Genomic DNA, 12,357 nt, shown 5'->3' on the forward strand with positions numbered 1-12,357 from the left:
CATTAAGAATCTGCAGTACTATGAGAGGGTTCTCAAGATCCTCCTTGCTTCACCCATCATCGTGTTGCCATGATTAACTTTGAATTCCATGAGGATGAGGACAGAGGGGTATGTTTTCCCCCACTGTGTCCCAGCTTCCATCACATAGTAGGCCCTCAAGCAATACTTGCTAAAAGGTATACACTGAAGAGAATAGAAACTCAAGCCTGAAGAAATGAGCATAGGAATCAGTAGACTTCAAGGTCACTCCACACCCTGGAGTGTGGAGGAAGCCTCTGGCACAGTCCCCAGAGGGACTGGCCTATGGGGACAGCTCCAGGGAGGCCTGGGGGGCTGGGACAGGTGGATAAGCCAACGACGCAAGCATGGGCAATACTTATTGTCCATGTTCCACCTGCTCAGGCACCTGGCTCAGTGAGATGGGTGAAGTGCAGTCAGGCCTCAGCCCTCTCACTCAACATCTTCCCAAAGGTCTGTGTGATTAGTTATTCTGCAAATATTTTTTGTCCCCACTGTACTGAGTGCTGGGGTTAGAGTGCTAAACAAGATGCCATTCAGCATCTAACCCTCATGGAGTTTAGTGAGTGAGGAAAACAAGAAATCAATACATACTTCTGAATGAATAAGATAACGTCAGAAAGTGACAGGTGCTCTCATTTTAATAAAAGGAAACAAGGTGCTGGGGGACAGCTGGGAAAGGGTCAAGATGGTCAAGGAAGATCTCACTGTGAGGGAGCAGTTCCAGCTGAAGGATACTTTGGATGTTTTCCAAACAAAAATGAAGCTATGACAAAACCCTAAGAGAGTCCAAATAAGCCAGCCAGTAATGATTGCAAAGAACAGCTCTGGGTTAGTAATTTATCCAAAGGACTTTGTTTTTCACATATTTCCAAATGGGAGGGGTTGCTCTGTGCACATTTATACAAGTAACTTTTTAAACCTCAAAGTCTTTCCCATGTTGTGGGCTCTAAGAGGCTGTAGTCAGCCTCAGGGCAGCTGGCTCATCCAGCCGGGACCACCAGCCAGGTTCCACACTGCTGTTCTAGGGTTATAAGGTGGCTCCTGCCCTGGGGTCACACCACCTCTCATGGGGAGTCAGATGGGGCCATATAACAGCTGCAGGATGAACACTGTGGGGGACACTCACCACACCAGAACCCAAATGGCCATCTTCATGGCCAAACCATGCAGACCTCTGTGATGGCCCTGCCTCCCTGCCTGGACAGGGGGTCACCTCTCCATCCTCCTCTTTACCACTGTGGAGGCTCCCTCCTCTGTTCTAACCAGAAATATCCTTCCCCATCTTTCCTCCAGTTGCCTGTGAAGCATAAAAAAAAAATGAAGAGAGGTTATTCTGGGCCCCTTAAAGTCAAGATTCAGGCACTTTCTAGGACATCTTGTGGGAAGGTTTCCCTTAGTGAGACCTTGTGTTAGGAAGGTCTTCAAGAAGGATCAGGAAAGTGACTCTAAGGTAGAAACAGGCTTCAGAATGAAGAATTCCAATGAATGAAGAATTCCTGCCATCTCAGTGGTGACGATATCGGAGTCAATACCCCCATCACCTTGGTTTCTGTATGGTGCCCCTTAGCACGTGAAGTTAGCTTTATCTCACACAACCCTGCTTCATCCTGCCCAGGAATGATGAGCCAGGACTAAGCAAATGTTCAGTCAGGCTTCCCCCAAGACGCCTCACGAGGGTTCCCCAGAAGGGAAGTGAGACCTGGACAGTACATATGCTATGGATCAGTGAAAAGTCGGAAGCAGGAAAGGCGTCTGCAACTTTTTTTTTTTCTTTTTTTACTTTTTGGCCACACTCCCCTGGCATGTGGGATCTTAGTTGCCCAACAGGGATGAAACCCAAACCCTTTGCATTAGAAGTGCAGAGTCTTCCCTGGACTGCCAGGGAAGTCCCAAGGCTTCTGCAACTTTGACAGAAGAAAAAGGCCCTAAGAAAATCCTCAAGGAACTAATTAGCTAAAGAACAGAGTTTATTTTCTTCAAAAGTTTTCAGAAAATCCTTTAGAAACAATGCTGCTGCTGTTTAGTTGCTAAGTCATGTCTTTGTGACGCCATGGACTATAGCCCACCAGGCTCCTCTGTCCATGGGGATTCTCCAGGCAAGAATACTGGAGTGGGTTGTCATTTCCTTCTCCAGGGAGATCCTCCCTATCTAGGGGTCAAACCCAGGTCTCCTGCTTGGCAGGTGGATTCTTTACCACTGAGCCACCTGGGAAGCTCCTTAAAAGCAATACTCTTCTGCATTTTGATCAGTCATCATTCCATCAAAGGTCCCAAAGGATAGAGCCTTCACTATATAACCTGATGGCCATAGGCAGCAGCAGCAGGGAAAGGCAACAGCATCAAGGGCTTTCCTCCATGAACTGGGACCCTAGACCATGAGGGTTCAAATCCCAGCTCTGCCACATGCTGAACAATTCTGTGTCAATCTCTTAGCATCTCTGATCTTTGGTAAAATTGGAATTTAGTGTATCTGTGGCACAGTCTGTAGAGAAGGAGTGTAAATAGGTTGACATCTAAAGGACTTAGAACAGAGACTGGTGCCAAGGAAGTCGGCAGGAAAACAGAATCCCACCCCTAACACCCTTCAGCAGGAATACAACCCTGCCGAGAAGCACCAGAGGGACCTGGGCTCAAATTCTGCCTTTTCCTCTTGCTGATTACATGATTTTCACCAAGTTGTCTCAGCTCCCTGATGGGTCATTTCTAGGCTTTGTAAGGACGAGGACCAACCCACCTGATGCACCTGGTTCATAGAGGCCAGTGGCAGCCATCACCGTTCTTAATGGAGCCCCACGTGTGGTGCTGTGTGTGCCTGTTCCACAGGAACCCACTAGGTACTGGTTGGCTGATGAGGGGGAGGGGAACTACTTCTGAACCAGTTTTTCAGGCAGCTTCTGGGAAGACAGCCAATGCAGAACAGTGTCACAGCTAAGCAAAAGAAAGTGCTCAAAGTTCACATTTGACCAACCGGGAATATTATTTCATTTCAGATGCATATGACATGTCACCTCAATTTTATTCATATTAGTTGGCCCTGCAGCCCCAGTTGTTCAGGGTGGCACAGCATTCTGTCAAGGTTTATGTCTCCGTGACTGTTCATTTTTAAATCCCTGGTGACACAAAGGTTCTCCGAGCTTGGGAAGAAAAAACTCTCTGGAATTTAGGAAGAAAAATCAACTTGAGAAGCTGCTGTCTGTAATCTCTCTCTCTCTCTCTTTTTTTTTTTTTTCGCTACACCATGCAGCAAGTAATCTCTCTTCCTTTATGCTTACTATATAAACCTCACTGAAAATGTGAAACAGCTATAAGTCACTTTAATTCACATGGTGGGAAACTCTTTAGAAGGATAGGTTCATTTGACTAGTGTTTTCAAATCCTTAGAAATTTGGACTAAATATTAGCATGTTTTTCTTTTTTATATTTGCATACAGTTTCTAGAGCTGTTTTACAGCCATAAAGTCTATGATTACTGATGGTCTGGGAAAGTCTCCTTTAACATTCCTGAAGCACCTCTCTAGATACAAGGACCAGAGTCAGGGCCACACTTAAGAAAACTTTCGATGACTTCCTTGATTTGCTAACTAACTAGATCTTTTCCTTCTGAGGTCAGCATGACCATGTAAAGTTCTTGAGTTAGCATGCACCAGAGCCAAGGGGGAAGAGCTCATCTTCACAAGAAAACAGGGAGGCAGACTGTTATTTAACCCTTATTGCTAAAGCTGAAGGTAACCAGACTTGTTGATTGATTCTGAAGTAAATGACCAACGATTCATCCAACCCAGAAAGTCCAAAGGTCAGATCAGAAATACAGTCTGCCCTGGGTATCCTGGGGTTTGCATCCACGAATTTTCACCTGTGGTTAATTGAACCCAAGATTACTCAGGGCAGACAGTACTCAGACATTTTATCTAAGGGACCTGAGCATCCATGGATTTTGGTAGGTGTGGGGTGTCATGGAACCAATCCCCTGTGGACATCTAGGGACAACTGTACTTTGAAGAAGGGGTGCCAACCAGAGCAGCTTCAAAGGCTGCAAACCCCAATGTTGGCTTAAGTTCATGCCAGCCCAAAGTGTGCTCATAGTAAAGTAAATGTCGCTCAGTCGTGTCCAACTCTTTGCGACCCCATGGACTATAGCCTACCACGTTCTTCTGTCCACGGGATTTTCCAGGCAAAAATACTGGAGTGGGTTGCCATTTCCTTTTCCAGGAGATCTTCCCAACCCATGGATTGAACCCAGGTCTCCCGCATTGTAGGCAGACGCTTTACCGTCTGAGCCACTGGGGAAGTCAAAAGTGTGCTCATAGGATGGTATCAAATCCTCACAGAAATTAAACAGAGGAGCCACCAATCTAAGCCCAGCTCCATCTCTCTCCAAAATATGCTCTTAAAGCCAGATGGCCAACACCGAAATCAGATTGATTATATTCTTTGCAGCCAAAAATGGAGAAGCTCTATACAGTCAGCAAAAACAAGACCAGGAGCTGACTGTGGCTTGGATCATGAACTCCTTATTGCCAAATTCAGACTGAAATTGAAGAAAGTGGAGAAAACCACTAGACCACTCAGGTATGACCTCAATCAAATCCCTTATGACTATACAGTGGGAGTGAGAAATAGATTTAAGGGACTAGATCTGATAGATAGAGTGCCTGATGAACTATGGACAGAGGTTTGTGACATTGTTCAGGAGACAGGAATCAAGACCATCCCCAAGAAAAAGAAATGCAAAAAAGCAAAATGGCTGTCTGGGGAGGCCTTACAAATAGCTGTGAAAAGACAGGAAGCAAAAAGCAAAGGAAAAAAGGAAAGATATAAGCATCTAAATGCAGAGTTCCAAAGAATAGCAAGAAGAGATAAGAATGCCTTCCTCAGTGATCAATGCAAAGAAATAGAGGAAAACAACAGAATGGGAAAGACTAGAGATCTCTTCAAGAAAATTAGAGACACCAAGGGAACATTTCATGCAAAGATGGGCTCAATAAAGGACAGAAATGGTAGGGACCTAACAGAAGCAGAAGATATTAAGAAGAGGTGGCAAGAATACACAAAAGAACTATACAAAAAAGATCTTCACAACCCAGATAATCACGATGGTGTGATCACTCATCTAGAGCCAGACATCATGGAATGTGAAGTCAAGTGGGCCTTAGGAAGCATCATTAAGAACAAAGCTAGTGGAAGTGATGGAATTCCAGTTGAGCTATTTCAAATCCTGAAAGCTGATGCTGTGAAAGTGCTATGCTCAATATGCCAGCAAATTTGGAAAACTCAGCAGTGGCCACAGGACTGGAAGAGGTCAGTTTTCATTCCAATCCCAAAGAAAGGCAATGCCAAAGAATGCTCAAACTGTCGCACAACTGCACTCATCTCACACGCTAGTAAATTAATGCTTAAAATTCTCCAAGCCAGGCTTCAGCAATACATGAACAATGAACTTCCAGATGTTCAAGCTGGTTTTAGAAAGGCAGAGGAACCAGAGATCAAATTGCCAGTATTCGATGGATCATGGAAAAAGCAAGAGAGTTCCAGAAAAACATCTATTTCTGCTTTATTGACTATGCCAAAGACTTTGACTGTGTGGATCACAATAAACTGTGGAAAATTCTGAAAGAGATGGGAATACCAGACCACCTGACCTGCCTCTTGAGAAATCTGTATGCATATCAGGAAGCAACAGTTAGAACTGGACATGGAACAACAGACTGGTTCCAAGTGGGAAAAGGAGTATGTCAAGGCTGTACACTGTCACCCTGCTTATTTAACTTATATGCAGAGTACAAAATGAGAAACGCTGGGCTGGAGGAAGCACAAGCTGGAATCAAGATTGCTGGGAGAAATATCAATAACCTCAGATATGCAGATGACACCAGCCTTATGGCAGAAAGTGCAGAAGAACTAAAGAGCCTCTTGACAAAAGTGAAAGAGGAGAGTGAAAAAGTTGGCTTAAAGCTTAACATTCAGAAAACGAAGATCATGACATTCGGTCCCATGACTTCATGGTAGATAGATAGGGAAACGGTGGAAACAGTGGCTGACTTTGTTTTTCTGGGCTCCAAAATCACTGCAGACGGTGATTGCAGCCATGAAATTAAAAGACACTTACTCGTTGGAAGGAAAGTTATGACCAACCTAGACAGCCTATAAAAAAGCAGAGACATTACTTTGTCAACAAAGGTCCATCTAGTCAAGGCTATGGTTTTCCCAGTGGTCATGTATGGATGTGAGAGTTGGACTGTGAAGAAAGCTGAGTGCCAAAGAATTGATGCTTTTGAACTGTGGTGTTGGAGAAGACTCTTGAGACTCAGTCCCTTGGACTGCAAGGAGATCCAACCAGTCCATCCTAAAGGAGATCAGCCCTGAGTGTTCATTGGAAGGACTGATGTTGAAGCTGAAACTCCAATACTTTGGCTACCTGATGCGAAGAGCTGATGCGTTGGAAAGGATCCTGATGCTGGGAAAGATTGAGGGCAGGAGGAGAAGGGGACGACAGAGGATGAGATGGTTGGATGGCATCATCGACTCAATGGACATGGGTTTGGGTAAACTCCAGGAGTTGGTGATGGACAGGGAGGCCTGGCATGCTGCGGTTCATGGGGTCGCAAAGAGTTGGACATGACTGAGTGACTGAACTGAACTGAAAGCCCCCCATGTTTCTGTTCTGCTAAATCAGGTCCTGGTTTTCCTTCTCTGCCTATCTCAGGGTGAATGTGTCAAAACCCAAAGGCCTAATCTTAAATCACTTCTTCATACCCAAATTCCAGACTGTTGCCACTAACTGAAGGCTGGATAATATCTCCAATAGGATGCCCCTCTCACACCTCAAGTTCAGCATCTCCATAATGTTGGAATCATCTTCCTAGCCTTCTCTAGCCTCTAAAACTCAGCCCCTCCTTTGGAGCTCTGGTTTTATTTTCACTGTTTTGTTTTTTAACATCACAGTCCTGATCTCAGTTGCTAGGATCTGCTCTTTGAGAACCTCCCTCACGATCCTTCTCCCCCATTCCCCACCCAGACTTCTCCCAGGTGCCCCCATCTCCTCTAATCCCATAGTTCTGAATCCTGCTGGGTTTCCACATCTTCACTTTCCCTCTTCTAACTCTGTACTTCCAGTCATAGCTACCCCAGATGAATCTCCAATCGTGCCACTGCCCCACTCAAAAACCTGTACCTCTCCCCTTTGGTCACCCCCTCAAAGATAAAGTATTCACCCTTGCCACATAATGTTCCCCCAACGCACTCACAATTTAACATCCACAAATGCTCCATCACTACGTTACATGAAGGGTTCCAGGTTTCAGTCAAACCAAATAAGCACCTTTTCCAGAAATACCTTCCTAGCTTGTACCTCTCCTCAGACGGCAGCCCAGCCAACAGGCCTTATGACCAGCTTTGCCTGCCCACTACAAATGCCCATCTTGCTGGGCCACCATCTTCCACATCCATATATTTTTGCCAACTATACAAAAGTATCTTTCAGAATCTCTATTGCTGGGACTTTCCTGATGGTTCAGGGGTTAAGACTCCATGCTCCCAATGCAAAGGGCCCAGGTTTGATCCTGGTCAGGGACCTAGATCCCTCATTCTGAAAGGAAGACCCCTGCAGGTAGGAACCAAGATCTCGAGTACTGCAGCTAAGCCTGGAATCATCTTCCTACCTTTCTCCAGCCTCTAAAACTCAGCTTATGCGGCCAAATAAATCTCTTTTGAAAAGATTCTCTATTGCATTCTAACTCTATACATGTAATATTTTCCCTAAAGCATAAGCTCTGTATCTTTCTCATCTCTCAGTAACTTCTAAAATTTAAGAGAGAGAGAGAGAGAGAGAAAGCTCCAGGCCCTATGTTTAAACTCCTGATCTGCCTGATGAGGAGTCAGGGCTGACGTCCATAAACTGGTCCCACAAGGTTCTTGCAAGTCTGCAATCATCTTGTCCCTCTAGCTAGATGCCCTACTAGGGCAAGTCGGCAGCACTAACAAGTTATTTGCAGGTACACTAGCCTTTTCATCCAGAATATCAAAGCCGATAATAAGCATAATTTGGAGCCCAAGTTGAGATCTTGTCTTATGGCCCCCTCCCCAACTACATATGATACAGAGACAGTCAAACTTACTTTCCCACGGGATTACTGAATGTTCAGGTTCTACTCTTTCTCCGTCAGCCATCCACAGGACCCTGTGAAATGCCCATTTCATGGGTACAATGCTCTTTGAAATAGTGAAAGACCAGTGACATGCCCAAATATACAAGAAATGTCAAATAGCTCATGTACAGTGGAACACTGTGTGTGCTAAGTCACTTCAGTTGTGTCCAACTCTTTTCAGACTTATGAACCACAGTCTGCTGGGCTCCTCTGTCCGTGGGATCCTTCAGGCAAAAATACTGAAGTGGGTTGCCATGCCCTCCTCCAGGGGATCTTCCTGACCCAGGGATCGAACCTGGTTCTCCAATGTCTCCTGCATTGACAGGCAAGTTCTTTACCACTAGTGCCACCTGGGAAGCTCTAGTGGATAGTATGCAGCAGTCAAAAAGGAGGAGGTGAATTCACATGCCCTGACATTGGAGGGTGCTCACTATATGGAGTTGAATAGTGAAAGCAAACTGCAGAAAGGTATGTCCAGTGTGATCCCATTTTGCTTGCTGTTTACAAACAGACACATGGAAGTGCTTATCCATGTATAAATTTATATGAATATAGAGAAGTATCTAGTAAAAAAAGAAACCCAGGAAATTATGAATAGTGGATACCCCAGGGAATGGATAAAGGTGGGTCTCACTTTTCCCCTTGTGTTCTTCTGAGTGGTTTGAATTTTGGTTGAGTAACATATAAAGGGTTTCCCTGGTGACTCAGATGGAAAGGATCTGCCTGCAACGCAAGAGACCCAAGTTCAATAACTGGGTCAGGAAGATCCCCTGGAGGAAGGCACAGCAACCCACTCCAGTATTCTTGCCTCGAGAATTCCACGGACAGTAGAGTCCATGGAGTTGCAAAGAGTTGGACACAACTGAATGACTAACACATGCACACACACGCACAACATATAAAGGAATTTATAATTATAGCAAAAACTATTTTTTAACCTAGTGCTTACAGGTGTCTAGTTTTAAAAATATACACAATTCATACAGCCAAAATTGGCACCCTTTGTCCAGGTTCTACTAATATCCCACTACCTATGGTCCCTCTCTCTGAGGTTACTTATAAGATGCGAAAAAAAGAAGTGAAGTCATTTAGTCATGTCCGACTCTTTGCAACCCCATGGACTGTAGCCTGCCAGGCTCCTCCGTCCATGGGATTTTTCAGGCAGGAGTACTGGAGTGGGCTGCCATTTCCTTCTCCAGAGGATCTTCCTGACCCAGGGATCAAACCCCTCATTGCAGGCGGACGCTATACCAGGGAAGCCCTAAGGTGGGAAAGATGCACCTCAAAGCAGATCTTGTGTTTCTGAGTCTCTTTTGGGTTGTGAAAGGTGCTGACACATTTTTAAATAATACAAAAATGACAAGCACTTTTTTAAAAAACAGTAGGAAATCCTATGGATAGAGGAGCCTGGTGGGCTACAGTGCATGGGGTCGCAAAGAATCGGACATGACTGAGTTATTTTCACTTCCCTTCACTTTTTAAATAAGCCCCCTGGTTTTCAAAGTCAGGTAAAGCTGTGAGGACACTTTTACTTATTGTATGTTACATTTAAAGTAAGAATTTAATTGAATGTTTCCTAAAGCAAAGTCTCCTTAGACATGTATTGAGAAGGTGCATAGGTGAAATAGTAATGGAGTCACCACCTTCCTAACATACTTCCCAATCCCTCTCCCATCAGGGCCCAACTTTGCTTGACATCTGCAAATAAATGATGATAAACTCTTTCCTTAAGAGTCAGCTTGGATAGATTGGGAGTTTGGGATTGACATGTACACACTGTTATATTTAAAATAGATAAGCAATAAGGACCTACTGTATAGGACAGGGGACTCTGCCAATACTCTGTAATAACCTAAATGGGAAAAAGTTTTTAAAAAGATATATGTATAACCGAATCACTTTATTGTACAACTGAAACTAGCAGAACATTGTTAATAAACTATACTCCAATATAAGATAAAAAAATAATTTTTAAGTTAGCTCTACCAAGCCATACTGTAAAACCAAAGGTGAAGAACTGATGAGATAAGGAATCCAGGTTTCAGGGGCTGGGCTTTTTCAGCAGCTATGAGCCCTGTGTACAATGCTTATGAAGTGCTCCTAAGTATGAGAAATACTAGGAAGGAGTACGAGCAATCTGAAAACCCAAGTATCCTTCAGCTAAAGTGAGGACCAGTCTAAACATAAAATACTTGTGCACACCAGAATAAACCAAAGGGTATTTGTCTTAGTAACATAAAAGCCTCACAAGAAGGGACCTGTTGAATCTCTGTGTCCTGTCATTCCTTTACTACGCACAATGTGATCTGCAGACCAGCAGCCCTACTACCACAGAACTTAGAAATCCAGCATCTCAAGCCCCACCCCAGACCTTCTGCAGCCCCGTGTACACCAGCACTGAAGCCCTGAAGGTGCTAAATACTGCAGGCTTCCTCTCAGCCTCCTCCCAGCCTGGCTTACCCATTGCTTCTTAACAAGACTTGTTCAGGGTCAAGGAGATACTCAGTTAGAAACCTGACTTGGGACCCCAGTTTCAAAGGGAATGAATGAAAGCAAAAGGATAGAAAAACGGAAAGGGAGGCACGGGGACCAGCACTTTCCCATTTGAGGCTAGGGTGGGTGTGGTGGGCAGGCCAGGTGCCCATGGGGCTAGTCAGTTTCACCAGGAGGAGGCCGAGAGAGATGCCAAGGCTGATCAGCCCAGGGGCGCCGGTTGCAGGGTGGAGGCAGGTATGGACTGTGAGACAGGCCCTCCAGGTGGGCACCCACAAGCTTGAGGGAGGGGGGAACTAGGGCTTGAGTGTGGTTTGAGCTTCTGCAGAGGAGCTACCAGAGACAGTTGTGTGGGGATCTCAGCTATCAGAGACAGACCGACAGCAGGGGCAGAGAACCAGACATCGTACTGCCTGGTAGATCCCCAGCCAGAGAGAAAGAGGACTCGGCCAGGGTGGGGCTGGGGGTACAGAAGCCTGACTCACAGGTGCGCGATGCCTGCCTTGCGCACGGCCGTGGAGATGGCTTTGACCGCGGTGCAAAGCGAGTTGAGCAGTTGGGTCATCTCGCCCGTGCCACGGGCCTTCCTGCCCTCTTCCATGACGAAGCGGGTCACGGTGACGATATTGGTGTCGAAGGGTGCCTGGTCCGTCATGCTGGGGCCCGGTTGCGTCTCGCTGGGCGACAGGTGCGGGCGGCGGAAAGCGGTGGGACGCGGCCGCAGCAGTCAGCGCAGCGGCTCCGGAGCAGGCCAGGTTCCAGTCCGGGGGCCGGGTAGCCTATAGGCGCGGGTCACCGCCCTCCGCCCCCGGGAACACCTCCGCGCCCCGGACCCCGCCCCTCCGACTGCGGCCCCGCCCTCTCCGACCATCTATGACGTCCGGGATCCTCGTCCAGTCTCAGTTCCCCCAGCCGCAGGGTACACCCCCGCCTCGTGCCCCGCCCCCACCCCCACCTCCGCTCCTCACTGTCGCCGCGCCACGCCTCTGCCCAGCTGCCTCCAGCGTGGTAGAGCGCTACTCTGGGCCGTGGTCCTTTTCAGTCCGCACGACGACCTGGCCACGGAGGTGCAATCCTGATTCCCGCCCTACCACGCTAAGATAGAAAACGGAAGTTGGGAAGGTTAAGCGCGGTGCTCAGTGCAGCGAGGCTAGTGAGTGAGAAGCCCGCGCTGCAGCCCAGCTGCTCCGGGGTTCAGGCTCTAACCGCTGTGCTTCCCACCGCCACCGTCGTCACCTGCCATCTGCTCCCTGCCCTCTGTCCACCCCTGCTTGCCCTGTTGTCTGATTCTTCTGACCACCTTCAAGAGACTGGATTCCTCTGTTCCTTACTGTCCGATGGCTTGGTTTGGGATCCTTAATTCAGATCTGTTCTCAAGATTCCTGTAGTCTGAGAGATATTAAAGGGACCCGTTAATGCGAGTTCCTGTGCCAAACCCACAGTAAGGCCAAAGAAAGTGAAACAGTCTGAGTTTGGAGCAGAGAAAGGTTTATTGCAAGGCCATGCAAGGAAACAAGGTGGCTCATACCCTGAAAAGCTTCCAGCTCCTCAAAGCATTTTGGCAAAGCATTTTTAAGGGCAGATTTGCGGGGGGCAGGGGGCCGCAGGGGGCAGTGGCAGGGGCTATGCGCTCATCGTCATCAAGCAGTTTCTTCATTTGGTGGAGGGGTGGAGGGAGGCGGATTCATGTCTACAAAAT

General features: G+C 46.7%; 1 protein-coding gene across 1 annotated transcript in view; it reads right to left on the reverse strand.

Annotated features, from left to right (window-relative positions):
* LOC120867004 (fructose-1,6-bisphosphatase 1) overlaps positions 1-11,586 on the reverse strand; it is a 31,156-nt gene extending 19,570 nt beyond the window's left edge. Inside the window, exon 1 of the mRNA XM_040245113.1 lies at positions 11,144-11,586. Within this exon, the coding sequence (XP_040101047.1) occupies positions 11,144-11,313 (170 nt within the window). The 5' untranslated portion in view covers positions 11,314-11,586. The remainder of the gene's footprint in view (positions 1-11,143) is intronic.
* Between the last annotated feature and the right edge of the window lie 771 nt (positions 11,587-12,357).

This window comes from Oryx dammah, unplaced genomic scaffold, assembly GCF_014754425.2.
Source record: "Oryx dammah isolate SB20612 unplaced genomic scaffold, SCBI_Odam_1.1 HiC_scaffold_1, whole genome shotgun sequence".
NCBI classification, from domain to species: Eukaryota; Metazoa; Chordata; class Mammalia; order Artiodactyla; family Bovidae; genus Oryx; species Oryx dammah.